At 36.4% G+C, this 27,692-nt stretch overlaps 5 protein-coding genes and 1 non-coding gene across 14 annotated transcripts; 4 read left to right on the forward strand and 2 right to left on the reverse strand.

The window, feature by feature from the left end:
* Positions 1-727: 727 nt before the first annotated feature.
* On the forward strand, positions 728-15,824 carry LOC121241836 (bifunctional 3-dehydroquinate dehydratase/shikimate dehydrogenase, chloroplastic-like). Of its 5 annotated transcripts, XM_041139701.1 has the most exons (13): positions 728-866; positions 1,343-1,581; positions 1,810-1,915; positions 2,684-2,911; positions 3,487-3,833; positions 4,174-4,237; positions 4,400-4,508; positions 4,667-4,810; positions 5,087-5,235; positions 6,260-6,422; positions 6,519-6,561; positions 7,162-7,175; positions 15,729-15,824. In XM_041139701.1, the coding sequence occupies exons 1-11, from the start codon at positions 840-842 to the stop codon at positions 6,557-6,559; spliced, it is 1,617 nt and encodes a 538-aa protein (XP_040995635.1). In that variant the 5' UTR covers positions 728-839; the 3' UTR covers positions 6,560-6,561; positions 7,162-7,175; positions 15,729-15,824. The 5 variants fall into 5 exon arrangements, with proteins under 5 accessions (XP_040995635.1, XP_040995631.1, XP_040995624.1 ...); XM_041139697.1 differs by lacking the exon at positions 15,729-15,824 and having other exon boundaries at positions 7,162-7,408; XM_041139690.1 differs by lacking the exons at positions 7,162-7,175; positions 15,729-15,824 and having other exon boundaries at positions 6,519-6,735.
* Positions 9,091-11,408, forward strand: LOC121241705 (pentatricopeptide repeat-containing protein At2g36980, mitochondrial). The gene has a single exon (XM_041139596.1). It carries the CDS (start codon positions 9,404-9,406, stop codon positions 11,273-11,275), a length of 1,872 nt encoding a protein of 623 aa, XP_040995530.1. The 5' UTR covers positions 9,091-9,403; the 3' UTR covers positions 11,276-11,408.
* Positions 12,821-18,245, forward strand: LOC121241572. Of its 4 annotated transcripts, none has more exons than XM_041139405.1 (3): positions 12,821-12,982; positions 14,634-15,972; positions 16,024-18,245. In XM_041139405.1, exons 1-3 carry the CDS (start codon positions 12,836-12,838, stop codon positions 17,643-17,645), a joined length of 3,108 nt encoding a protein of 1,035 aa, XP_040995339.1. In that variant the 5' UTR covers positions 12,821-12,835; the 3' UTR covers positions 17,646-18,245. The 4 variants fall into 4 exon arrangements, with proteins under 4 accessions (XP_040995339.1, XP_040995330.1, XP_040995347.1 ...); XM_041139421.1 differs by adding an exon at positions 13,384-13,474 and having other exon boundaries at positions 12,878-12,982; positions 14,477-18,245; XM_041139396.1 differs by having other exon boundaries at positions 14,634-18,245.
* Positions 18,246-18,984: 739 nt separating this feature from the next.
* On the forward strand, positions 18,985-19,056 carry TRNAP-UGG. Its single transcript has one exon. It is a non-coding gene; the product is annotated as a tRNA-Pro (tRNA).
* A 218-nt stretch (positions 19,057-19,274) lies between these two features.
* Positions 19,275-24,577, reverse strand: LOC121242035. Of its 2 annotated transcripts, XM_041139929.1 has the most exons (9): positions 24,247-24,531; positions 24,004-24,099; positions 22,923-23,324; positions 22,458-22,578; positions 21,719-22,031; positions 21,423-21,495; positions 20,872-20,962; positions 20,709-20,788; positions 19,275-19,817 (listed from the first exon to the last, which is right to left on the reverse strand). In XM_041139929.1, exons 2-9 carry the CDS (start codon positions 24,007-24,009, stop codon positions 19,680-19,682), a joined length of 1,224 nt encoding a protein of 407 aa, XP_040995863.1. In that variant the 5' UTR covers positions 24,010-24,099; positions 24,247-24,531; the 3' UTR covers positions 19,275-19,679. The 2 variants fall into 2 exon arrangements, with proteins under 2 accessions (XP_040995863.1, XP_040995855.1); XM_041139921.1 differs by lacking the exon at positions 24,004-24,099 and having other exon boundaries at positions 24,247-24,577.
* Positions 24,578-25,568: 991 nt separating this feature from the next.
* LOC121246799 lies at positions 25,569-27,158 on the reverse strand. Its single transcript, XM_041145084.1, has 2 exons — positions 26,832-27,158; positions 25,569-26,573 (listed from the first exon to the last, which is right to left on the reverse strand). The coding sequence occupies exons 1-2, from the start codon at positions 27,156-27,158 to the stop codon at positions 25,569-25,571; spliced, it is 1,332 nt and encodes a 443-aa protein (XP_041001018.1).
* Between the last annotated feature and the right edge of the window lie 534 nt (positions 27,159-27,692).

Here is a 27,692-nt window from a genome sequence, read left to right on the forward strand (position 1 = left end):
GTCGGGCCTTTCAGATTGATTGGGTCTGGGCCTTTTATGCACAGGTCTAGCCACATTGGACCACTGTCGAGGACACCAGATTATATCGATCGAGATTCAAATAATCATAATGGGTCAGAAATGACTCTCTCTCGTTCTAGCTGTTGAGCAATCTTTAATGCATCAACAACTTCAAAGATTAATCACTAGTTTCATTTGCAACAGAAAAAGAAAAGGTTTCAAAATTAGTGTTTTAAATTTCGTACCGTACTGACTGGTACGGTCGAAATTTTTCGTACTAGCCGTCCGGCCGGTACAGGTACTATATCTTTTTCGTACCGGCCAAAATATCGGCCGTACCAGTCTCAATTTCAGCCTGTATCAGCTTATATTTTGGCCTGTATTTTTTTTTTTCAAACTATAAATTTATTTTTTAACCCTCAATTCAGACTAAACTATTTATAATTTATATATATATATATTTATATATAATTTATTTATATATAAATTATTATTTTAAAATATAATTTTTATATCTATTTATATATATATAATTTATTTATATATCAATTATGTCGAAATGTTATCTCGAAACAATATGATATTCAAAACATTGTTCAAAATGCTTAACGAACTCAACAGTCAACACGCAAGCAAAAGAAAAGGTCCAGATAAGCAGGCGCCACCAAACATTGTCGGGCGACAAACCACCCAACTCCTCTACTGTGCGCTCAGTCATATTTGCACCCCCCCCCCCCCCCCCCCCTCCTCTCTCTCTCTCTCTCTATACATGTTTTGTTCAACAAACCACACACGATTGTAATCTCTATTTGCGAGAGCGCGAGTGGATCCCGATAGAAATGGCAATGGAGTCTAGCAACGTTCTGGTAACTCTTACTGTAACTCCTCATTTTGTTCACTTCGCGAATTCTCTTCTTTTCCGTATGGTTGCTGCAAAACTTGCAGGAAACTATTAAATTCACAATCGAGTCGCTTATGGACGTGTAACTAGTCTGCAGATTCGAACGTTCTCTCCGTAGCCAAACAGATTTTATTATTATTATTACTACTACTGTTTAGTAGTTTTGCGTATTCATTTCTTCGCCTTTTGTTTTCTTTCCTGTTTTGTTACTATTTTTTTCTAAGTTTTTCACTTGTTTTTTTCAGCAACCAAACAAACATCTAAAATCTTAAATGTTTTTTTTTTTTTTTTTTTTTGCGATCAATTTAATTAGCTGCATTGTTCCCCGCTTCCTCATTAAAAAAAAAAAAATTGATATTCAAACCCCTACATAATTATAGTAGTAATTGTCTGAATTTTTCGTCACTTTCTTTTCTTCGCTTTTATTTGATTTAATTTCAGCTTGCTTCTTCTTCTGCCCTGAAAATGGCAAGTGGAGGAGGAAGGAATGGTCCAACTCTAGTTTGTGCTCCAATCATGGCGGAATCGGTGGATAAGATGGTGGCTAATATGGAGAAGGCAAAACAAGGTGGTGCTGACCTTGTGGAGATCCGATTGGACAGTTTGAAGAGCTTCAATCCTCATGAAGATCTCAAAAACCTTATTAAAGAGTGTCCGTTGCCCACCCTATTCACTTATAGGTCCACAACTGGGAATTCTTTTAAGATTGATCTGTTTATGCTTTATGTGTGTTTGTTTTGAAAATTCCATATAATACTATCATGATAAGTTTAAATGCTATTTTTCTTTAAGAAGATTTTTCATTTGGTTGAATGGGTGAGCATGATCGGGGAGGTAATATATTTTGATCTTGTTACATAACTTTGAAGAGTCAGCATAGACCTATCTGATTTTATGTATTTTTCTAGACCAAAATGGGAAGGTGGTCAGTATGATGGTGATGAAAAGAAGCGATTGGATGCCCTTCGATTAGCCATGGAGTTTGGAGCTGATTACATTGACGTTGAGATTCAGGTTGCTTCCAATTTAATACACAAATCAAATCAATTCAAATAGTTGCATGATTATGTTAACAAGGAGTTAGGATCTGTGATTTAAGCAACAACTAAAAGATTTTTGCTCCCTATATATATATTTTAAAATATAAAGTGTGCTTTGGACAGCAGATTTATATAGTATCAATCTAAAATATAATGACCCAGGGAAAGTGCCAGCCACATCTTCTCTATAACCCCAAAAATTTAGTCAATTTGAAGCTTTCCTAGAATCACTTATGAAGCCTAGTTTCACCTAGTAAGTAGCCAATGCAGGACTTAGCACCCATGAATACCTTTATAACCTACCCATTCTATGTGAGTTATCATATTCCCAATGTGGGATAGAGGCATTACACAAACAGCATCCATCGTGTAATTGATTGCTCAAGTTTCTTTGTTCATTTTATTCTTAATTCTTATAAGATTGGTGACTTCTAAACGAGGGGGACATATTAGCTTTTTCTTGCTGAACTAAAAGCTTGAATGGCAGAACTAATATAGTCTTGTTTTTTAGTCCCACTAGTATCTAAGTTTCATACAAGATGTTGTATTATGATCTCAATATAATATACCAAATTATTGATAAACTTGTCAGAATATCTTCCAATGCTGCTCATATGCAAAGAGGCTACATTTGTCATTTACCAAGGGCTATTTACAAGATGTTTAATAGTAGTATCTCTGTCCTACTTTACTAGGATAATAAACTTCAAGTTATCTTCACTTCATTATTTGCTTTTTGAAGGTTGCTCGTGAATTCAATGATTCCATTTATGGAAAGAAGCCTGAAAAGTTCAAAGTCATTGTATCCTCTCACAATTATCTAGATACTCCATCTGTGGAGGACCTTGGCAACCTTGTGGCAAGAATACAAGCAACAGGTGCTGATATAGTGAAGATTGCAACAACTGCCGTGGAGATCACTGATGTGGCACGTGTTTTCCAAATAACTGTGCATTCTCAAGTAAGAAGCGTATGTATTACTGAAATCACTTTTTTAAACTTTAACCTTATTCCATAAATTCTCTCCATCTTCACTGAAATTTATCTGATTTTTCTTCTCTATAACCTTAGTCCATAATTTCTCTCCTCTATCATTGAAATTTATATCATTGTTTTAACTTTTTCTTCCTAACATTTATGATTCCACCAGATATAAATTAAGGTTGAATGAGTCATATATGGATTGTGAGAATGGTGTAAGCTGCATAAATTATTGATTGCTAGAAGATGCCACTTTAAACCTACCAAAATTTCACTGCAAATGACTCATCTTTGTGCTTAATAAGACTGGCTTAATCAGAAGGAAAATCTGGCTAATCATGTTTATAAGGCTTTTGCCATCAGACTTCTGAAGCAATGCATTTGTAAGTTGGACTAGTGTCAATTTTGAAGCTAAATATCCACTTTGACCTTTTTCTCTTTCTATTCTGTTGCTTATTTATTTTTTGTTCTGAGCAGTAATGGTAGAACCTCTTCACATCATGTATTCTTAGATTCTTCACATATTTAATTATTTATTTGTTTATTTAATAATGGGAATTTCAGGTTCCAATTATAGGAATTGTGATGGGTGAGAAGGGTTTCATCTCACGGATTCTGTGCCCAAAATTTGGTGGCTTTCTCACATTTGGTACCATTGAGTCAGGAATAGTTTCAGCTCCTGGTCAACCAACCATGAAGGAACTTTTACATCTATACAATTTCAGACTGATAGGACCAGATACCAAATTGTTTGGCATAATTGGGAAGCCCGTTCACCATAGCAAGTCACCTATTTTATACAATGAAGCATTTGAGTCAGTTGGTTTCAATGGAGTTTATGTACCTCTCTTGGTGGATGACGTTGCAAAATTTTTCCAGACATTCTCATCTGCAGATTTTTCCGGATTCAGGTTCATTCTTTTTGGTTGAGTACTCTTTGAGTGGATCTACAGCATATTATTATATTTTTTGTATGATGTGTTATTGGTCTACTTTCTTCAAGATCACAGTTTCAATAACTTCTTTTCTTCCAGTGGCCAAGGTTTTTGGAGGGTTGGGCCGTTTATTAGAGTGATGGGGATTTTGTTGGTTGTTTGCTTACTTGATGGTGTTATTGTTAGAAGTTGTTCCAATGGTTCCGCTCTTATATATTAGAATACTGCTAGACAATTCTATCTGAAAGATTTTAGAATATAATAATAGCTCTATACTTGAAGCATGAGAATCCTTTAACTCTTTTTCTAACTGCAGTTGTACAATTCCTCACAAGGAGGCTGCTCTAAAGTGCTGTGATGAGGTCGATCCAGTTGCAAAGGTTTTGAAAATTCTTTTCATAATTTAGTTCATGTGATTTCCTAGCCCAAAATCTCTGGCATCAATAAATTAAATAAGAGTATTTGGGGGATGCCTTGGCTTTATTTTTTGTTTTTCCCATAAGCAATGGTATGACTTGTCACATCCTAATAATATTTCGCAGTCAATAGGAGCTGTGAATTGCATTATAAGGAGACCTACTGACGGGAAGTTAATTGGCTACAATACTGACTATGTTGGTGCAATTTCTGCCATTGAAGATGGACTAAGAGGTATCTATCATGTTGTATGGTCAAATAAAATATAAGTTAAAATGCATGGTTATACACATAAGCTTCTATTCTCTCTCTCTCTCTCTCTCTCTCTCTCTCTCTCTCTCTCTCTCCGGTTTAACTTCAAGGTCCTCTGGATGCTTTGTTTTTCATTGTAGGTTCTCATAATAGTAACAATACTGGTGATTCACCCTTAGCTGGTAAGCTATTTGTGGTCATTGGTGCTGGAGGTGCTGGCAAGGCACTTGCTTATGGTGCAAAAGAAAAGGGAGCACGGGTTGTGATTGCAAATCGCACTTATGGTAAAGCTCAAAAACCTTTCAAAAAATTTTTATGGAGTATGATAACTATAACCATCAGATTTCTGTGCTTTCAAGTTTTCTATCCATCCTATCTATGGCACTGGCATCTTAAATGCATACAAAACAGGGAGTGTCCATGCATGAAATCATGTCCGTGCTTGTAATTGACAGCATGTTTGCAATATGAATGCTTCCCACAACCTCCAGAATACCATTTCTGAGGTTTATAATTACTTCTATGGTGATTTCTGATTTATACATTTATTTTGGTTCAAGACCGAGCTAGAGAGATTGCTGATACTGTTGGAGGAGATGCTTTATCTATTGCTGATCTAGATAAATTCCATCCAGAGGATGGCATGATACTTGCAAACACAACATCTATTGGAATGCAACCAAAAGTTGATGAAACGCCCATTCCTAAGGTCTGCCTCTCTGCCATGATGTTTCTGTTACATGCGATTGGTTTCCTTAGAGAGAGACAGAGAGTTTGGGTCCCTTTGGTTTGGCAAGAACCTACAGCAACTGACTGGTATCACTTTTTTTAACGTGAATTTGGGACTGAACTGCTGTGTTGAGAAACCAAAATAATGAAAGTTGATGCTGGGCTGCTTTGGGGCTTACCATGAACATTAACCAAAAAAGAAAAGAAACAAAGAACAAGGAACATCTTAATTATTTTATAAATATTAGATGATAAAATTGTTTTTGGAAAGAGGTATGAATTGCCAGCAATATTGTTCAATAATATGGAAATTTCCTAATGTAACGATTAAAAAAAAGCAATTTGGGTTGTTAGCTGGTAGTGTGAAGGTAGAGCACCAATCAGTGTAAGTTCATAATTAGGGTAAGAATACAGGCTAAGATTATATGACAGTATGCTCTGGCTCAGAACTTCACTAATTTGGTTCTCATATAAGGCAAACAAAACCTACCCAAATTGTTTGGATGAAATTGTTTCCCGTTTTGATCAAGTTCTTATTGCTTCCTTGCACTCTGTAGTAAGGGTGTCAAGTCATCATTTTCCCAGAATGAAACCTAAATGTCAACTATTTTAAACTAAACTCAATTCTTGTGTATTTTTGGATTGGCATGGGCCCTTCAGTCCTGGGAGGGATTTTTAGGTATAACAGTGACATTGAGCCTTGAAGTAACCAGGCAACGGAGTAGATAGTGGAGAAACAAAAAATAAAAATAAAAATGAATTCTCTACTCTTGTTTAATGCAAAACGAAAGGTCCTCATGAACAAACCAAATCAAATACATTGAGATTGAGTTTGTTTGTTCCTTATGATACACCAGGGAAACTTGCACCATGCTATAGTGTTTTGTTGAGAAGTTCATAAGCACTTTAATGATTCACAATTTGCAGAAAGGCACCGAACTTTTTGTGATATCAATTGGCAATCGTATTCGAAGCTAGAGAGTAATTGGCTTTCTGTTTTGCAGCATGCTCTGAGATCTTACTCACTAGTTTTTGATGCTGTTTACACCCCCAAAATGACTAGACTTTTGAGGGAAGCAGAGGAATCTGGAGCTGTAATTGTTTCAGGGTTGGAGATGTTCATCGGACAGGCATACGATCAGTTTGAGAGGTTCACTGGGTTGCCCGGTATGTTGATTGTAAATTGCTTAGTAATCAGTCTACTTCATTGGCTATTAACTGATTCTGTTCTATTGGCATTTTGTTTCTTTCTGCAAATTGCAGCCCCGAAGGAACTTTTTAGGAAAACTATGGCAAATTACTAGAGGTTTGTTTGGCTACTCCTTTCATGCGGGCTTATTATATTTTCCCATGTATCTCAATTTGAACTTCTTTTTTGTCTCTGTTTATTTGTTTTTGAGAGATTTAACGCCAACTAGTTTCATCTGTTGCTGGCAATTATTTCACATGAATGATCTTAAATTTTTATTTCTTTGATTTATGTGCCACTCTCTTTCTCCTTCATTTGGTGAACCATATCTATCACAAAAATTAGTACTGCTGCCTTACTTTGTTGCATGCCAATGAGATGGCTTGGTGTGCCGTCAATGGTCATAAAATGAGTACTTTTATCTTCTTTATCGGGGGTGCAGGAAGAATGTGTGATGTTATACGTGTGTTAATGTATAAATATAATTCAAATGAAGAATTGCATATTGTTGGTCTAGCATCGTGGTTGCAGCCATGCAATACTCTTGCATTATCAGCCCTGGTTTATGCTATGTCACCTGATCTTCCTACATTTCTTACCTCCTCTGCTTTGTATGAATTCCTCCCTGACAGGCCAATGCATTAGCATTAGCATTAGCATTAGCACTAAGCTCATTACACCACACTTGCTCTCTGAGTTCAATTGTCAATCTAACAGGAGCACACCTTGCTGTGGGAAAGTTTATTCCTCTCTCTCTCTCTCTCCCTCTCTCTCCCTCCCTCCCTCCTTTTTGAGGAACAGTTGGGAATGGCAATTGATTACAAGCACACAATGCAGTAACCTTGCCCAGAAGAATCTCAAGGTATTTTTGTAACTCTATATATCTATACTCTAACCAACTTAGAAGTTCAGGTTCTCAAAGCTTTCAAAGTTTTATGAAATTAAGTTTTGAGTTTTCCAGTTATATTCAATTCTTCTGTTGGTAAATGTGATCTGGGAAGATATGAAAGTACCATTTAAAAAAGAACGCTGAAAAAAAAAATCTTTAATAGTTAGGCTCCTCTATTTGAAAGTGGAGAGAAGAAAATTAGGGACGGAAGAAGATGCTGAACTTACTATGTTTGGTTAGTGAGAATATCTGAGAAGTGTTAAGAATGTTTGTGAATAGTAATGAAAAAGTAGTGAAAAAGTAATAATAGAATAATGAATAGTAGGTAAAAAGTAATAAATAGTAAAAAAGTAGGTGAAAAGTAATAATAAAGTAAAAAATAGTAGTGAGAGTACTTGAGGTACTCTTGGTACCCAAACGTAGCAGATCATCCTAGCCCAAGTTGTTTCCAACTGGTACACGAATCAGAAATCACCTCCCAAGACTTCATTTAAAAATATCTTAATTGCGTTTGGGTTGTGAGGTGATCAAATATTCTGTGAATAATAATGAAAAAGTAACGGTAGAATATTCAATATTAGTGAAATATATGTAAAAAATAATAATAAAATAATGAATAGTAGTGAAAGTTCTTTTACCAAACAACTATTAATCTCCTAAAATTTCCGTTACTTTTACCAAATAGCGTCGAAGTTCTGACTTTTTTATTTTTTATTTTTCCAAACAAGCTGCATTCATAATAAAGAAAACTTTGCCTATTACGGTAGTACATTTAAATATTACAGACAAGCAGGTGGATCTTTACTACTATGAAAGTCTAATAGCTAAGGAGGAATTGAAATAAGGGGTATGCTTCCATAGAGACTATTGGAAGTTGCCCATTTCACAATAGCATGCGTGTCTCGATTAAGTTCCCAAAAAATTTTCCTGATTTGCCAACTTTGGAAGAATTGCAATGCATTCCTAATATCATGAACTATAAGCTGGACAGTCCAGTCTAAGATGTTATCTGGTTCATTCATTGCTAGTATTGTTCCCGGTGAATCACCTGCAATCATAATCTTCTCAATTTGTTTTTCCTTAGCTTCCATTACTCCTATGGAATTGCTGTAGCTTCTCCCTGATTTGGGTTCACACTTTGGATGAATCTGGTGTAGACAAATATTAGAGAGCCATTCTCCACTTGATAGTTAACTCACAAGATGCATTTTATCTAAACCAAAAACAAAAAACAAAATGCATTTAAATTTTTATTTATTTATTTATTTTTCTCCATATTGAGGTTGACAGTTGAGGGAAAATTCATAATATAATTCTCGTTTATAATATTTTAAACAAACGTATATATATATATATATATATGTATATATAAAGACTACTTATAAAAAAAAAAATGTATATATAAAGACTACGGCTGAGTTTGGTAATTGAAATAATCTTATACTATTTTATTATTATTCACAAACAATTCATTACTATTTACAAGTTACTTGATTAATTTTTTACTACTATTTACTATTTTTTTTTTACTATTATTTACAGATAATTTGAGATCATCTTAACATCCAAATATAACCTAAACAACAGGCAGTCACTAGTAGCGGCCACAGGCGGTAGCCACCACGATTGCCACTAATTTTCAACTTTCTTATTTTGTAAATAAATTTAAAATTATTTCATATTTTAAAAAATGATTAATTTCATAAAATATCGTAAATCCTAATCTAAAACGTATCTTACAATTATTCACAAACACATCTCTCAAATTTTAATCTCATTTTACATCCATGGCCTAGAGCGTAAATTTCAGGCAAAAAGGAAAGGAAGAAAATGAAAACTGAGGGACGAAAATATAAATGCGTTAAATGGTGAGCTGTTTTCCGTAACCGGGCAAAAAGGCCTAGTGCTCTTTCCTCGCCGCGCCAGAGCGCCCTGTCGTTGTTACTCACAGAGTTTACGAGGGAGTTTGGCCTCGTTACCGAGGCGAAGGAGAGATTCGAAACTCCTAACCGCAGTAAAAAATGACTCGCATACCTTAACATGGTTCTTTGAATTGTGAAATACAATGATATGCACTCCGATTTGTTCCATATTACATCTAAGATCGCCGACCTTGCCCGAACGGGTCGAATTAAATGCGCTCGGAAACTGTTCGACGAGATGTCCCACAGAGATACAGTCGCTTGGAACGCAATGCTCACTGGCTATTCTCAACTGGGTCTTCACCAAGAGGCGCTCTCTCTTTTCGGCCACATGAGAATCGCCAACACCAAACCCGATCATTACTCCTTCACCACAACTTTGAGTGCGTGTGCAGCTGCGTGTGACCTTACACACGGAATAAAAGTCCATGCTTTGGTTATTGTTTCAGGTTTCCGAACTTCATTACCCGTCGGTAACTCGCTAATTGACATGTATGGGAAGTGTTCGAGTCCTTCGAGATCTAGAAAAGTTTTTGAAGAAATGCAAAGCAGGAATGAAGTAACATGGTGCTCACTCTTGTCTGCGCATGCAAATTCTTGTCAATTTGAGCCTGCTCGTGAAGTGTTTTACATGATGCCGAAAAGAGTAGAAATCGCTTGGAATATTATGATTGCTGGTCTTGCTCGATGTGGTGAAGTTGAATTATGTTTGAATTTGTTTAAAGAGATGCGAGAGAGTTTGTGTTGGCCAGACCAGTGGACATTGAGTGCCCTCATGAAGGCGTGTTCTGAATCATCTGAATTCTCATACGGATGCATGGTGCATGGAATTATTATTAAGACTGGTTGGATGTCTGCAGTGGAGGCAAAGAACTCAGTTTTAAGCTTTTATGCTAGACTAGGTTGCCAGGATGATGCTATGAAGGTGTTTCAGTCCCTCGAAACGCTAACTCAGGTTTCTTGGAATGCGATCATTGATGCCCATATGAAAGTAGGGGATACCCAGGAGGCCCTTCTTGTTTTTCAGAAATCGCCTGAGAATAATCTAGTTTCATGGACATCTATGATCACAGGGTACTCACGAAATGGGCATGGAGATAAAGCTCTTTGGTTCTTTGTCGATATGGTGAAAAATGGTGCTCAGCCTGATGATTTTTCATTTGGTGCAGTCCTTCATGCATGTTCTAGCCTGGCAATAGTAGGGCATGGTAAAATGGTTCATGGTTGCATAATTCACTACGGTTTCCATGCTCATGTCTATGTTGGCAACGGGTTGGTTAACATGTATGCTAAGTGTGGTGATTTAGAAGGGTCAAGCCGTGCATTTAATGAGATTCTTAACAAGGACCTGGTCTCTTGGAATGCAATGTTGTTTGGATTTGGATTACATGGACGCGCAAGCCAAGCTCTATGGCTTTATGAACAAATGGTAGAATCTGGTGTGAAACCAGACAAAGTGACTTTCATCGGCCTGTTGATGACTTGCAGTCACCTAGGGCTTATAGAGAAAGGTCGCTTTTTCTTTCAATCAATGGGTTCAGTTCATGGGATTTCTCATGAAATGGATCATGTGACATGCATGGTGGACATGCTTTCCCGAGGTGGGTTCTTGGCAGAAGCAACAGAGTTGGCTAATATGTACACAGGAACAGGGAGTACGGAAACCTGCTCGTCTGAGGTTCTGCTTGGAGCATGTCATGCGCATGGGGATGTAGGTTTAGGGACATATATTGGGGAAGCTTCAAAGATTTTAGATTCTCAGAAGGAGGTAGGTTATGTGGTTTTGTCAAATCTGTATTGTGCAAGTGGGCAGTGGAAGGAAGCAGAGATGATTAGAAAGGCAATGTCGGATCACGGTGTGAAAAAAACGCCTGGTTGTAGTTGGATTGAAGCACGAAACAAGGTGACTGCTTTTGTTGCTGGGAGCCATTCACATCCATACCTGCAAGATATCTGTAAAATATTGCACATCCTTGAATTTGAAATGAAAAATCCATCCTTTATTGGTTTTGAAAATTGAAAGATTTCGGATTGTAGGATCAACGTGTTAATCTGTCCGGTCCTGTTTACACTGCGTGATGCGTTGTAGGATCAAAATGGTAAATTACATTCCATACAAGCTAGTGAAGGATTATTATTCGACTTTTTCCTAATCCTAACTATTATAACTCTTTTGAAGGATAAGATGAAGCATCATGCTATTGCTAACCTCTCATGGTAACTTATATCGTATGGTTTGAATTAGGGAGACAAATAATAGTTTTAATAGTAGTAGGAGTGCTAATTCGTGTTCGAAAATTGTGCTCTGTGTTGTGTCAAATTATGAATATTCAATTATATGAATTAATCTGAACATGATCCGTTTAATTTAGGCCAAACCTTAAAACCATAACATGATTCATATAAATAACACAATACAACCCGTATAACCCGTTTAATAATTAATTATAATTGGATTAGCACAACACGACCAATGTTAACCCGTTCCATGCAAATGAGTTCAACTTACTCGTATAACATGTTTGACTTGATTAACATAATTTTATAAGAAAATTAATATCTAAAATGTTTAGTAGCTACATTATAGTTAATGTCTTCAAAATATAAGACTACATAAAAAAAATGTTGCTATTTTTTAGATAAACCTATAATAATATCAATATTACAATCCAAATAATAACAAAGCATATTGTAATTGTAATTTCAAATAAAATTTAAGTAATTGCAGATTAATCGGGTTGACTTATTTATTAGTCATGTCTTATCTTGTCGATAAGTTTTAACCAAAACTCATTTATATCAAACTCAAATCTATTTATTTCATGTTGTATTCATATTAAATTCACGAATTATATCATATATTGTTACTCCTAATAAGAGATGATAGTTTGAGGGGTGGGTAAAGTTTAATTTATCCCAATGATTATAATACACTGGAAAAGTATAAAATCATTCATAAATTACCACAAATTTGGCATTTTACTATTTGCGCCATTTAATAATTGAGTTCATGCTATAAAACACTATATTCTCTCGTTGCAATGCTCATATATTGATGTAAACTACTTATAAAAAATATATATATATATATATATATTTATATATATATATATTGATGTAAACTACAACTTATATGTCAAATCAGGAATTAAATAAGAGAAAAGCTTCAAACTGGATGTAATGTATTTTACATTTTACACCCTTCAATAAAAAGAAAAATAATAAACACAAATCAATTTTCACAACATTTTACATAATAATATTTTAAAATGAAAGTTATTTTTATAAACGAACTTATAAAAGTAACATTATTTCATCAAAATATTCTTATTTTACAATATATTTTATAAAATATATTATAAAATATATTGTGTAAATATATATTTTATAAAATATATTGTGTGAATATCATTACTCTAAGAATAATTGTATATCTATTATTTTCCTTTGGACAGATGGTCCGGTCTGAAGGACCCATCCAGCAAATTTGAAGATTACAGGGGCATATTGACAAAATATTTTATTCAAAATAACCCTTAAAGTTCAGCATATTTACAAGGTTTGCCATACTGAATAAAAAATGGGTGTGACAGTAGAGAATTTCAAGTCAAATCCAGATTATTCGTTCGTGCCTCATTTCTCTTCAAACATCCCGCTGGTTTTTACATGTCTCTCCCTCCCTCTCACTCTCCTCCTGGCCTGTGCCTTCTCACCTGAACCAAAACAAGTAAGCGCTCCCTCCCTGCCTCCCATCTCCCGTGTGTTTTTTTTTTTTTTTTTTTTTTTGGTTTTTTTACCCGTTTTGGGCTGAACCGATTCTCGAGTTTTAGGGTTTTTGTTTTGTTTTTTTTTTTCAACCCAAATTGTAAATGCCTCGAGAACTTTTTTTACTTATTTTGTCCCAAATTTCTCGTTCCCTTGTTTTTCGACTTAAATGCGGAGAGAACCATCTCATGACATGCGCAGTATTTTTCTTAGTTTGTTCGGTTCGTCAAATTTGTTAGTTTGGTCTTGCGTAACATTTGAGTGAAATTAGGGTTTCTGGGCCTCTCTTCTGGTTTTCCGTTTGTAATTATGGTTTTGTTCGGTTTGTCGAGTTTTTAATTGCTTTTACTGTCTTGCTCTCAGCTAGTTTGATGTGGGTCTTGTTCAGTAGTTAAAGCAATATTAATGTCCAGGGCCTTAGTCATTGGGACTTGATTCACACTATGTCAATGAGGTGCGCACCGAGTCGTTTAATGGCCCATTTTACAGCTTTGGAAGATTGTCCAATGCACAGCGTTTTTTTAGTAATTTTCTTACTGTTGGTCGATTATTGTTTTGTCCAAGTTAAATCATGTTTATTGGTATGTTTTAGTTTTATGTTTTTCTTTATTTTGTTTTATATATTTTTTTAGTTTTAATTTCTTAGTCAAATCATTCTTGGGTTTGTGGACTGCTGAACTAATTGACCCATAATCCGGTGTTTGTGATATCTGAGGTCTTGCCGTTTCATTAGAAAGGTTTGTTTTTCTGATGGTCGGTATTTTTCAAAATAATTGTTGTTTTTCCCTTACTTCCTGTTACAAGTTGAATTTCAAGCTGACAAGACAGTGAATATTTTAAAAAGAAGTGAATAAAAAAACGAACACTACATGTATCTTGGATTGATTTCGTTATACTTTCCAATCAAATACAATTCAATTATTTTCTTAATCAATTTAAATTAGTGAGTTTTAAAGTTCAATCAACTCATTTTTAAAATCTCAAGTGGATGAATAAATGTCTTGAGAAAATCTTTCATTTGAGTATCATTATAGACAAATACCATCCATATTATCTATTGAACTTATCAAAAATATTATCTATTGAATTTGAGCCGGAAATCTATTTATGATTTTTTTTTTTCTATCTTATTTTGCCTTTATTTCTTATCTCATACTTCAGCCTATCTAGTGACCTGTACCTAATTTTTTATTTTATTTATTTTATTTTTTATAGCTATAAACTTAATTTTCATGTTTTTCATGGATGAACGCCACATATTTTCACATCTACGATTTACATAGACAACATATCTCACTGTCGAGTTATTTTCTTATTCTTTAGATATTTCGATTCAATTAATAAACAAGCTTCCAACCACTGATGCATTCGTATCAGTTTTCCCTTAGGCTTGTTTTTCTTTTTTTTAGTAAATACTTGGCTTTTACTTTTTTTTTATTTTTTACAAAATCTGCAGAGCCAATCTGAACATGAGAGTAGAATATCTTGGGCAATGGGACGGGGTTTATGGAGGGCTAATAAAGCCTCGACATTTTAAATTTGCTCTCTTAATATATGTTGAAGCAAGCATAGGTTGTTGATGTAGCTGTTTTGTTTTTTAAATTCCTCTGAAGCAAGTTGAGTCAGGCTCTGGTTTTGGATTGGTGATGGATTGTAATAAAGAAGAGGCCATCAGGGCCAAGGGGATTGCTGAGAAGAAAATGGAAAGCAAGGATTTTGAAGGGGCTCGTAGGGTTGCTCTCAAGGCGCAACAACTATATTCTGATCTGGAGAATATTTCTCAGATGATTACTGTTTGTGATGTGCATTGTGCTGCTGACAAGAAATTGTTTGGTAATGAGACAGACTGGTATGCCATCCTTCAGATTGAGCAGACAGCAAATGATGCAATGATTAAGAAGCAGTACAGGAAGTTTGCTCTCCAACTTCATCCTGATAAAAACAAATTTTCCGGTGCAGAAGCTGCTTTTAAGCTGATTGGGGAAGCTCAAAGAGTGCTTCTAGACCGTGACAAACGTTCCTTGTATGACATGAGACGCAGAGCTTCTGGGAGTAAATCGGCTGCACCACATCGGCCCCCTCAAAAGGCGAGCTGGAACTCGAATGTCAGGGTTCAGAATGACTTCAGGGGCAAATTTACAGCCTTGAATCCTCAGCAGCAGCAGCAGCAGCAGCGGCAACCACAGCCAGCTCAAGCGGGGCACTCTGATGTCCGGCCAACTTTCTGGACTGCCTGCCCATTTTGTTCGGTAAGGTACCAGTATTACAGAGAAGTCGTCAATAGATCTCTTCGTTGTCACACTTGTAATAAGCCCTTCATTGCATATGATGTGAATGTGCATGTTGCTTCGCCAACTATCAACACAAGTCATGCACCACCAACTACGAACATGAGTCGGCCGGCAGTTGCACAGGAGAAATATGGTGCTTCCAAAGTGGAGGTGAGATGCAAAGGGAATCTTAGGACTCAGAATTCTAAACCAGAACCTTTCCAGAAGAAAGGTCCCACTTCTAAGTCTGGCTCAGAAAAGGTGAGTGGTAAGAGAGGGAGGAAGCAGGTTGTGGAATCCAGTGAGAGTTGTGACTCCGATAGTAGTACTGACTCTGAAGATGTGAAGGCTGACAATGATGATAATCTTCAGAATGTTTGCAATGGAGACCAAAACCCCCGTAGATCTACAAGGAACAAGCAGCAGGTTACTTACCAGGATAACTTGAGTGATGATGATGCAATTACCGGCAGTCGGAAAAGAGCCAAGGGAAGTGAATCATCCCGTGCCCCTAAAGAGGAGAGTAGAGATGCATCTACTGAGGCATTCAAAGTTAATCCATCTGATTTAGCTGCTAATGTAAAAGAAGATCTGAAAGAGGTGAAACAGAATGGGAGTGCCTATTCTGAGGAGAGTTTGCCAAATGGAAACATGGAAACCAAGAAGGTGAGCAAGAAAGAAACTGCTGACAATGATGACCTTAAGCAACGTCCTGAAGCTCATGTCAATTTTGCATCCAATTCAGGCTCCAAATTGACACCAGATCCTGAGTATCATCAATATCCTGATCCAGATTTCAATGATTTTGACAATGACAGGAAACAGGAATGCTTTGCTGTAGGGCAGATCTGGGCTGTTTATGATAACTTGGATGGAATGCCTAGATTCTATGCACGGATCAGGAAAGTCCTCTCTCCTGAGTTTAAGCTGAGGATAACTTGGCTAGAGCCTGACCCAGATGACAAGAATGAAATTGAATGGGTCAATGAGGACTTGCCTACTTCTTGTGGTAAGTTCAGAAATGGTAACTCCGAAGACACTAAAGACCATCTTATGTTCTCTCACTTGATTTCTTGGGCGAAGGGCAGCCGGAGAGATACATACAGAATTTTGCCAAGGGAGGGAGAAACTTGGGCCCTCTTCAAGAACTGGGATATCAAATGGTACTCTGAACCTGATCAACACGGTAAGTATGAATACGAATTTGTTGAAATCTTGTCAGACTATGAAGAGGGTGTGGGTATATCTGTTGCATACTTGGTTAAGGTGAAAGGTTTTGCAAGTCTGTTTTGTCGAATGGTTAAGGAAGAAGCAAGTGCATTTCAAGTTCCACCGACAGAACTGTTTAGGTTTGCCCACCGAATTCCATCTTATAAAATGACTGGTGCAGAAGGACGAGGTGTTCCAGCAGGATCTTTTGAACTTGATCCTGCATCTTTACCCCTTGATGTTGAAGAGATTGCTATGCCAAAAGATCTGGAAGTGGAAGCTGGAAATATGCATCGCAATGGTCCGTGTTTGAGGCCTTCAGAGGAAATGAGACCTGTGGTGAAGTCTGATGGAAATGCATCCATGTGCCAGGCGGATGTCAAGGGGCCTGGGGACAGCAGTTTTTGTAATGTTGTAGATGATCAAAGCAGTTCTCCTGCTTCCGCCCCAGAAGCTATTGAAATTCCAGAACCTGAATTCTACAACTTTGATGCTCAGAAATCTGAGGGAAAGTTTCAGATTGGTCAGATTTGGGCTCTATACAGTGATGAGGATGGCTTGCCAAAGTACTATGGTCATATTAGGAAAATTGATTCTTCGCGGTCTTTCAAATTGCATCTTACATGGCTGGCCTCCTACTCACTGCCAAATGACACTATCCAATGGCATGACAAAGACATGCCCATTTGTTGCGGCCACTTCAATATTAGAAAGGGTGAAACACAGGCCTATACTTCCACTGATTCCTTTTCACATCTGATGAGAGCTGATCCTGTTGGTAGGAGGAATGAATATGCCATCTTTCCCAGGAAAGGTGAGGTTTGGGCATTATATAGGAACTGGACTGCTGAAATAAAATGTTCTGACTTGGAGAATTGTGAATATGACATGGTAGAAGTCATTGAGGAAGATGATTTGCAGATACGAGTGTTGATTTTGGAGCGTGTAGATGGTTTCAACTCAGTTTTCAAGGCTCGTATAAAAGAGGGGTCAGAGTTAACTATTGGGATTCCTCGTGTTGAGCTTCTCCGGTTCTCCCATCAAATACCTGCTTTCAAGCTGACACAAGAGAGAGATGGCAGCCTTAGAGGCTTCTGGGAACTCGATCCTGCAGCATTGCCAGTTAAGTACTTTTCTTTAAATTAGAGTGGCAGGATCGCAAACCTTTCATGATCTTAATCCTTGCAAGCACTGCCTCTCAAGCCAGAGTCTTATTCACTGAATACTGGTGTGGTAAATAGAATGATTGATATGGGAGAAGATGCTCGACTATTCCAGAACAATTGGATGCAGAGTCTATTAAGTTTTGAGTTAATCCATCAGTTTTGTTTTTATCGTTACTCTGCATTGGTGCTGCAATCAAGTGCATATGATGCAAGTCTTTGGCATGCAATGATTTTTTTGTCTCAGTCCCGCTGCATTGGAGAGAGATAAAGGTTGTCATGTTGGTTCCGTGCATTCATTCTTTCAGTTTATAGTCATCTGAATGATGCGACGTAACTTGGCTAATTACACGCATAAATTTCAAATCGGGCTGGAATGTGTGCCAAACTTGAAAATTGTGAAATTATTCACAGCAAAGTGACTATGGTTTTGTCTGGATTTTCCTGTGACACCTCGTCATAGATACAGTGAATCCACTCGGCTTGCTTTGTGCTTTTACATCAAGTAGGTATAGTGAATCGGACGTTGTTAGACTTGTTCAATTTGGGATGGCATCCAAAATGGGGTCCTTTGCTCTCTCTCTCTCTCTCTCTCTCTCTCTCTCTCTCAGCAAGTAACTCTTTTACTAAATCAGCTGTGCATTAAGATCATGAATGCCTGCCTATGTCAGGTTTTTTTCAGTGTAATACATCCTTGGAAGTGCATTCTGAATTAAGCAATGGAATGATGGAACTATGGCGGAGGCGTTGCACTCCAACGACAGGAATGGATTTCTAGAAATGTGCACCATCCAGTCCAACGTCGAAAAGTTCCATCGTACGAGTAAAAATGTAAATCCAGGGTTTGCCCTTGAAGGAGAGTTTGGGTTTAATGATAAAATGTTGAAGCATTCTAATAAAAATTGACATTACAACAATGTTTCCAATTGAGCAAATGCCACTGCTCAAAGAAATGGCCTCTTTTATGTAGTGTATTTGGTTGCTCTCAAGGAGAATTGTCCAAGTTAATTTGTTGGGTAATTTGAATGATTTTCACCTTTTAAAAGGCATTGGTTGGGACTGGGAGTAACTTATGGACATGATATGTGGAATCCCTTGCCACCTTCAAGAATAATAATCGGAAAATTAAAAAAAAAAAAAAAAAAAAAACCCAGAACCAGAAGCGTTTATTGCTTTGATGATTTGAATTGTTTTGTCTTCTATTTGATGAATGTGTATTCTCTGCCGAAATTAATATTTTTTTTTTCTCATTTTATTGTTTCTGAAATGTAAATTACAAACTAAACACATCATATATTAAAAATGTGACACAATTTGAATGAGGGCATTTGGTCTAGTGGTATGATTCTCGCTTTGGGTGCGAGAGGTCCCGAGTTCGATTCTCGGAATGCCCCTCCACGTCTCCTGTTTTGCTTTCAATTTTTTAGTTGTAACTTCTGGTATTGTAATGTTTCTCTTCAACACAGACGAAGAGGAAGCGAGGCAAAATGTTGAATACAAACAACGAAATAAGTATATAACCTCTTAACTTAATCTTTCATCTATAAAGAATAAAATAAGATGATGATTCCTAATACATACATCATGACCTTGATTGAAAAAGAAAACACACAAGTCTTATTTATACATTATTTCTATTCTGATATGGATTCTTAATACATAATGATCTTGATGAACTCAATACCTTGAACATAGTGCATTCTGTTTTTCTCAAGGAAAAGCCTCAACCGTGTGAGAACATTAAACGATGTCATGAGACTGCACAATAAAGAGAACAAGAAGTTCCCAACAACAGTTGACCCATAGAAAAGGATTCTCTAACATCTAAAGTGGGAGGGACCTCAAATAACAAAATATGCATGTTTTGGGGTATTTACTTGGATTTCATTTTAGTTAAGGGTTCATCCAGAAATGAATTTATACACCGATGGTTTTCGATAAGCAAGCAAGCAACCGGCCAACCAAACAACCGGCAGGGCAGAAAAATGCTGAGGTCTTGCAACCCGAAGGTGTTCGATCATACTGGGGACGGGGAGTTCTGTGCAACCTGAACTCGCCAAGAAAAGTATTTAATATACAAGGAGTTGAGACTAATGGCCATGCCAAAACCTAAAATCGAAGCAACTAATATCGCATAAATGGCCTTCAAATGGAGCTGCAACAAAATTAAGAGGTTTAGTCAATAAGAAAACAAGGACCAATAAATCAAAGATGCAGAAACACCTGCATTTTATAAAAAGCAAATTTAGATATATTTCAGAAAGCCACATTACAAGGAAAGTAAAAATGAAATAAAACTAAACTGTCATAGTAAAATAGGTTTACTTTTTCTTAATCTCTTTCTAAATAATATTAATATGGATTCATTTAAAGATGCAATGACAGAAATGTAAGAATAACGGTAAAATGAATATATGGTGAAAAAGGATTTCATATCAGAGTTAACCCATTTTCTATTTTGCAATTATATAAACATGCTTTTGATCCTTCCTATGCAGCTCATCTACATCTTTCTTAGAGATACTTTCTGAAACATCAAACAATGCACTTTACCTTCCTTTATTTTAGAAGTGGTGGTGGCACGATTGGAGCAGCAGCAGACAACTATATGTTTAATATGGCCCCACTGATGGCAAGATTTAGTCTACCAGTACATTTTAATGGAAATTAGCAGTGGGAAGGAACAAAATATCACCAGCCTTTCTACTGTTTTTTGGGGTAAAAGTTTGTCAGATTAAACTTTTAAAGCAGAATTCTATTGAGAACTTGATATCTTGTTAAGAGTTTGGTAGGGCTACCGTCATCTAAGTTGTAGATCAATGCACATGCCACCAATTTTATAGTGTACCCTACTGGGGTAACACATCTTGTGCTCTTAATGCAAGAATCCAAACGAGTATGGTACTTTTCAAGAAGAGGAAATAATTTTTTTCTCGGCAAAAGAAAATTAGAAAATAATAAGAGAGAAATACCATGGAGCATATTGACAAAAGTAGTAAATTAAAACACATTATGCATGAAATCTAAATTATAAAGCATTGCTCACAAATGTGTAGGAAAGGTGAACAATGATTGCCACAAGTGCAAACTCAAGAGCTGCATAAGTCCATATGTACTCCTTGATTGCTGCAAGTCAATATATAAGAATACTAAGAAAACGATAATTCAAACAGAAACTTGTAATGTCTGGCTTCTGAGGTCAGCCATACCAAGGATGACAGCAAAAATAGATGATAAAAGGCCAAGAGTAAAAGCAAATGGTGCCGCAATCACAATAGCTTGATTCTTCAAGTCCTGAATCTACAAGATAATAAGGCACAGGATTAAAATTGCTATGCCCGTTATCACAGTGCATATGATGGAGAAAGGAAATAAAAAATAATGATAATAGTGACTGGAACCATTTGCATTCCTTCTTTCAATCTTCACACTTCCTCATAAATGCTAACTTTATCTGCTCCCCCCTCCCCCCACCCCCCTCTGCCAACAAAAAAAAGGACTGCAACAAATTTTGGAGCTAATCATGTTAAAATGACCTCTTGATCCAAGTAAACGGGTATGTTAAGATATAGATAACGAACTACATGTGACAGGTCTTAGGAAAGAACATGCACTCTGCCTTATAGAATTTTGTGACAAGTCAAGTGTGTTTAGGCACTAAGTTGACCTAAATTAGATTGGATAACATCACCTCACCCAAATGATGCAGGAGTCAACAACGTTTTGTGTCTAAGTTTAATCTCGTAACAAAATGACCTACCAGTAGCTGCTCAAGAAAGAAGAAATAGCATATTGTGCCAATCAACACAAGCACCACGAAGTCCTGCCAGGCACTGCCAAAATTGAGAAATAAATTAGACATAACATTAGCAGAAAAGGAAGGAGAGAAGAAAGTGTGTTAACATGCTAGGCACCACGATCTCTCTCTCTCTCTCTCTCTCTCCACATGATAAAACTTGTGTTAAAAAGAATAGTAAAGTCAACTAAATTAGGCACAAAAGTGCACTAGCTGAATTCTTTAGCATTAACATGGCCTTGACAATCATAATATATCACCTTATTGTTTGTGAACGTAAATTTTGTTGACTATGCTCCTGTGTGGCATTCCTCTGAATGGATGTAGACACACGAAGCAAAGTTACTGGTAAATTCTGTACCTCTTGCCCACATACTTCACAAATCTTGTTTCCTTTAGTACTAAACCATTTCACTGCACATTCTTCATGTACAAGTCTGAGGGCACCTTTGCAACTGCATTCCATTTTAAGTGTATTTCCTTCTTCACATGCATCAAGACAAATTCTGCACACTGCTTCCTCTTCAGGAATCTCTTCATCATTGTCTTCCACCGAAAGAGTAGTTATTTGATCTGTATGTGCAAATAAATGAATTTAGATGGGTTGAATGATATGAAAGAGAAACAGCCAGGCAACTAGAAATCTTTTGATCATCTTATGTTGTTTAAATATAACTGAAGTTGTGACCAGTACAATAGGTATAATTTTTTTTTTTTTTTTTTTGACCAGTACAATAGGTATAAATTGATCTGTATTTAAAGGTTAAATGTTAAGCTCACGCACAAGCATACATAAAGCTTTAGGGAATGCACACTTTTTCATAACATACAACATGCAACCACAATACTCATCCAAAAAACCCCCCCAACAAACATTAGAAAACTGCAATCAAAGGGATGGGTTGACTTAAACACTTAATGATGGTTGAATTCATACTGTCGATGAATCTGAGTTCAGAGCATAAGTAACTGGAAAATAGAGTATATCTTACAACATACCATCACAAGGATCTGTTGGGGTACGCTCACTATGTATAGCGAATGATACAGATCTAACAATGACAACGCTTTTCCCTGGCACAGACAAGGACCTTGAAACTGCAGCTCGAAGAGCCTCTTTCTGCACAAAATTGACAATAACCACCTTAAAATTAACAATTTTATAATTACATGGTCTCATCAAACAGCAATATTGAGCTTAAAACTAGGAGCAGCTGCCCTTGCTTAAAAATGTAGGGGTAAAAGAGTAGGGTTCAACTGGTTGCAAAAGCAGCTCCAATTGTTTTGGTAAATATAAATATATGCCCAAAATGAGATGATCGAGTTGTGCATAGAAAGAAAATTCTCAAAACAACATTTTTAATAGCATCATATGACTATTTCGTTAAATCATCAACCATTCTGTGGACAAGCCATTTTATCTTGATCTTGAGAGCTCATCAATCAGAAAGAATTGTAACTCACATGTGGGTTTTTCCGTTGATTAAATATCCTTGCTGAAGCAGGTGTGGAAACAGAAGGAGACATGTGTGAGGCAGGTGTGACAGGGAGAGAGGTACATCTTTTCCATGAAAATGCAGACTTGAGGTTGGCCATAATAGGACTTTCAGGTGTTGTCTTTGGGTCTGAATTGAGGAGGAAGCTTCTCTCACCATCAGGTCCAGTTCCCTTCTTTTTGAAGCTTAAGCCCCGCAAGAAGCCTCCTGATGATGAACCACCTTTAAAGGAACCTTGAGACTGAAGTACGCCCGTTCCACTTCGGCTATTGCCAAAACCTAGGGGTTTAGGGGGTATTTGAAGTGAAATATCTGGACGTCTCCCGCTTGGTCCTGGATCTGAAACTCCTTCGTTTAGTTGAACACTGCCCTGCATGCAACAGATATGAATTACACCACTTCATGTCATTTTTGACATTTTCTCTATAAACATCCCAAAAAGTTTTGACACGTTTGTGTGGGTAAAGGTAATCTCACGCATATATAGATCATATCAATTCATGTTTGGAAAGAGCATTCTGATTGCAAATCCCACCAAACTAAATACAATTATTTCGTGTAAGGGTCCATGGTCATCGGTTTGAACTTTTCTTGCTGTAGTAATAAAAAATTAGGCAAGTTCAAATTTTAAATTACAGTGCTGCTATACCCCCACTCGCTGGAGATAAAGGGCCAATGTTTAAAATTACTTTCCAAAATTTGCAAAGATCCACAGATGAAGTGAATGCACTTACAGACTACTTTCAAGTGCATCTGGAATAACATGGGGGGGTTTTCGAAACCAGTTCCAGGGATTACTATTCCCACATACAGGAACATGGCCGTTTAAGAATAACGTGTGGGGTTTTCGAAACCAGTTCCAGGATTACTGTTCCCAAATATAGGAACATGACCTTAAACGGCTTTTCATTTATTTCTAGGATCACAGATTCTTTTTTAGGATGAACTACAAAAACTTGGATGAATCTAGGATAACAGGTTCTTTTCTAGGATGAACTACATATGGATCCACAGTTCCTTAAAATAAATTAATGATAAAAATAAGTCACCCCCATCAGCTCTTAGAAGCTCCACGTCCCCTAGTGATGCTCCTAAAATCAAACCACCAGCAAATGAAGATCGACCGCTAGCAAAAAGTGTTATAACTGCAAAATTCAGCATCAATTAACTGATTATTTAATTAAAGAAACACCCAAGAATCTACAAACATGAACATAGCGGAAACTGAAAAGGCCAAAATCTGAAGGACAGAGCAAAAATAGAGACAAGGAAGGAGGCCTATAAGAGCCAACCTGAGAAGAAGTTTCTGCAACTGCAGTAGACGTTGCTTGAGCTGCTTGCATTATTGTTTAAATTCTCCCGACAACTTGAAACGGATCAGCAACTTAGAAGATTACAAAGTCACAGGAGTAATAGGGAAAGATTTTTCTTTTAAGTTACTATTGTTCAGGGGTAAGAAACATAAGGATCGAAAGGGGAAGATGACGAGAAGCTAACATGAGACTGGGAATAAGAACAATGGTCCGGTCGGGTCGCGTGGAAGATGACGAGAAGCTTTTCTCTGAAGGTCAACACGTCATAAACTTATCGTCTCTTTGCCGCAATGTGCCCAATTGTAGTCGTCACTGCTCAATTCCTTTCACACTCCCAGTCTTTCTGTCAGTTCTATACTCGCTCTATGTAGCTGCAACGTGTCCACCTTTTCCTTTTTTTTTTTTTTTTTTTTTTCTTTTAAACTTTTTAAGTTTCTTGATTATTTTCATAAAATTTTTTTAATATATCTCATTTCATCTCATCTCATCTAATTATTATAATTTTTTAAAATTTATACACAAAATAAAATAAACAATTCAAAATTTTCAAATCTTAAAACAAATATAATATTAAAATAATATTTTATAATAATATTTTATATAAATTTCATCTTAATTTATCTCATCTAAAAAAAAACAAAACAAAAAATATCTTCGTTGCAAGAGTTTTATTGACTCGTATTATTTGGATTTATATTAATTCAAAGTGTATAATTTAATGAATGATTGACACAAATATTTTAAAATTGTATAATAGTCAAAAGTTTATTTAAACAATGAGAGAGTTAAGAGTTCTTGTCTACAATATAATCGTATCTTTAACGTCAAAAGATGATGAAAAAAAAAATTATTAGAATGATCATTTTCTTATAATCAGATAAGATTTTTCATCAAATTGCAATAAAAAGAGTCACATTTTTAATTTGTCATGTTATTATTATGAGTCGGGCTACTCTGCAGTCTAAAATAGCCTGCTCGGTTTGACCGCACGACACTTTTTGAGCTTTTATTTTTTCTTTATTTTTCTTTTCACATTTTTTAATATATTTAAATATTTTTAAAAAATAAAAAATACACCAATATATTTAAAATTACTTTTTTAATCACTAAGTAAAAGTTTTTTTTTTTTCAAACGATATACTTGAGCGGTACTATAGAAGCGGCAGAGTAGGCTTTTTCTATTATTATATATCGTACATAAGATATCGAAAATACTAATTTAATATTTCACGTTAAAATATTTTAACATTCTGACTAGTTTTTTTTTTTTTTTTTTTGAAAAAAGGCCCTCGACATTTCATTCAACTAATACTATGGCCTTCAGCCATTACAATGAAAAAGTCAGGAGCATACTCTCCACTACCATAATTTACAGCATTAAGATCTAAGAGTGCAAGATTAGAAACTAGCTGTTCATGACAAAAGTTTATGACATTAAAATGCGACTGTGCTGCTGCAAACCCACTTGTACCAAAACCTGCTCTATGCTTCTCAGCCAAAACCAGATCAGTGATATCAGGGTTTATACAATCAACATCCATAAGCTCACAACTCTGCAGAAGAGCTTTTTGTGCTAGCAAATGAGCCACTTGATTTGCATCCCTTTTAACATGTGAAATCTTCCAAGTAATACCAGCCAAGATCAAATACACATCATTCACGGTACATTGCAGCATACCATAACTCTGAGCATTTTGTTTCACAGCATTAACAACCTGCAATGAATCCCCTTCAAAGATTACTCTTTGCAGACTCAGCTCCTTACACAACTTGACAGCTGAAATTAACCCTCTGGCTTCTGCTATTTCAGCTTGTGAGCAAAAATGTAGTGGTTGCATGTATGAAGCCAGAATATCTCCCTCCGAGTCTCTAACTACTATCCCAACTCCAAGTCTGTTTCCTCTTTCTCTGACAGCAACATCCCAATTTATTTTTATCCAATCTGTGTCTGGAGGTTGCCAATAAACTAAATCTGTTTGGGCCATTCTATCATGGTTTCTGGAGTTGAGTTGTTTAGTACATAGCTGCTGAAAATCATTGAACTCCTGTGTTGCTCTCATCATCAGAATGGAAGGGGTTGTGAAGCTATCTTCAAAAATCAATTTGTTCCTTCTCATCCATAACATTTTTGTTATTTCTGCAAATAAGGAGATTTCTGAATTACCTAGTCTCTGAAACATGTGCATAAAAATCTCACCAAACTCTTTATGAGTAAATGCAGCTTTCTGAAACTTCTTACTTCCAAGCATCCACACATCCTGTGCAGAAGGGCAATCCCACAGAACATGAGCTGGAGTTTCTTCTACCTACTGACAGATTGGACAAAAAGGTTCATTAATCACTTTCTTCTTGTACAGATTTTGCTTTGTGGGTAAAGCATCATTACAAGCACGCCACATAAACATTTTAACAGCATTTTTTGTGTTCATCTGCCATATTTGCTTCCATAATACTTTGTGCACTCCTTGTGTTGAGCTTTCCCCTTTGTTCTGATCTTTCCTCAGCTTACATAAATGATAGGCACTTTTAACTGTAAGACAACCATTTCTTGTATGCTTCCACACCCTCTTATCTCTTGAAATGTTAGTCTGTGCTACAGGAATCCTTACAATCTGTTGCACATCCTCTTCCCATAAAATATTCTTGAGCATTTGTAAATTCCACCACTTTGTACCTGGATCAATGAGCTCAGACACTTTTGCATTTATTGACAAAGATTTCACTGGAGACCTTAGATAACCAGATTCAGTAGTAGGAATCCACTTGTCTTGCCATATCATTACATCTTCCCCATTAGCAATTCTCCAAATCGTGCCATCTTTAACAAGATTAATTGCTGAACTGAGGCTTCTCCATGTATAAGAAGGTCTAAACCCAATTGTTGCCTCCATAATAGATTTGTGTGGGAAATATATAGCTTTAAGAATTCTTGCTGCTAAAGTTGTTGGATTACTGAATTCTCCAAACTTGTTTGGCCAGTAGAGCACTATTGAAAGCCATCAAGTCCCTAAAACCAAGTCCCTAAAACCAAGTCCCCCACTTGCTTTATTTTTACTCAAACAGTTCCAACATTTCCAATGAATTTTTGCTCCTTTGTCCTGAGTGCCCCACCAGAAAGAAGAAATCAAAGAATTCAGCTTCTTACACAAAGTTTTTGAAAGAAGAAACACACTCATACTATACGTAGGTATAGCCTAGACAACAGCCTTGATTAAAATATCTTTTCCAGCTTTTGAAAGGAACTTAACCTTCCAATTTTCCATTCTTTTACTCACTTTTTCAATTATTCCTTGAAATGCAGTTGATTTTGATCTTCCAATGACTGATGGCAACCCCAAATATTTCTCCATGTTTGATGAGGCTCGCAAACCAGCAACTTGTAACAAATGATTCTGTGTTGCTTGCTTCGTGTTGTTGCTGAAATA

This window comes from Juglans microcarpa x Juglans regia, chromosome 1D (assembly GCF_004785595.1).
Source record: "Juglans microcarpa x Juglans regia isolate MS1-56 chromosome 1D, Jm3101_v1.0, whole genome shotgun sequence".
Lineage (NCBI taxonomy): Eukaryota > Viridiplantae > Streptophyta > Magnoliopsida > Fagales > Juglandaceae > Juglans > Juglans microcarpa x Juglans regia.

Bases quoted from the DNA above. Each gene is read 5' to 3' on its own strand.
- LOC121241572 (XM_041139396.1), top strand. From the start codon at position 12,836: ATGGGTGTGACAGTAGAGAATTTCAAGTCAAATCCAGATTATTCGTTC. The intron at 12,983-14,633 runs GTAAGCGCTCCC...ATTCCTCTGAAG, and splicing joins TCTCACCTGAACCAAAACAA to CAAGTTGAGTCAGGCTCTGG.
- LOC121241705 (XM_041139596.1), top strand. From the start codon at position 9,404: ATGCACTCCGATTTGTTCCATATTACATCTAAGATCGCCGACCTTGCC.
- LOC121246799 (XM_041145084.1), bottom strand. From the start codon at position 27,158: ATGGAGGCAACAATTGGGTTTAGACCTTCTTATACATGGAGAAGCCTC. The intron at 26,574-26,831 runs GTGTGGAAGCAT...ATCTGTCAGTAG, and splicing joins ACATTTCAAGAGATAAGAGG to GTAGAAGAAACTCCAGCTCA.
- LOC121241836 (XM_041139701.1), top strand. From the start codon at position 840: ATGGCAATGGAGTCTAGCAACGTTCTG. The intron at 3,834-4,173 runs GTTCATTCTTTT...TTCTAACTGCAG, and splicing joins GCAGATTTTTCCGGATTCAG to TTGTACAATTCCTCACAAGG. The intron at 4,811-5,086 runs GTAAAGCTCAAA...TTTTGGTTCAAG, and splicing joins GATTGCAAATCGCACTTATG to ACCGAGCTAGAGAGATTGCT.
- LOC121242035 (XM_041139921.1), bottom strand. From the start codon at position 24,297: ATGCAAGCAGCTCAAGCAACGTCTACTGCAGTTGCAGAAACTTCTTCT. The intron at 23,325-24,246 runs GTTGGCTCTTAT...TGTTGCATGCAG, and splicing joins TTGCAGAAACTTCTTCTCAG to GGCAGTGTTCAACTAAACGA. The intron at 20,789-20,871 runs GTATGGCTGACC...ATTGACTTGCAG, and splicing joins TATTTTTGCTGTCATCCTTG to CAATCAAGGAGTACATATGG.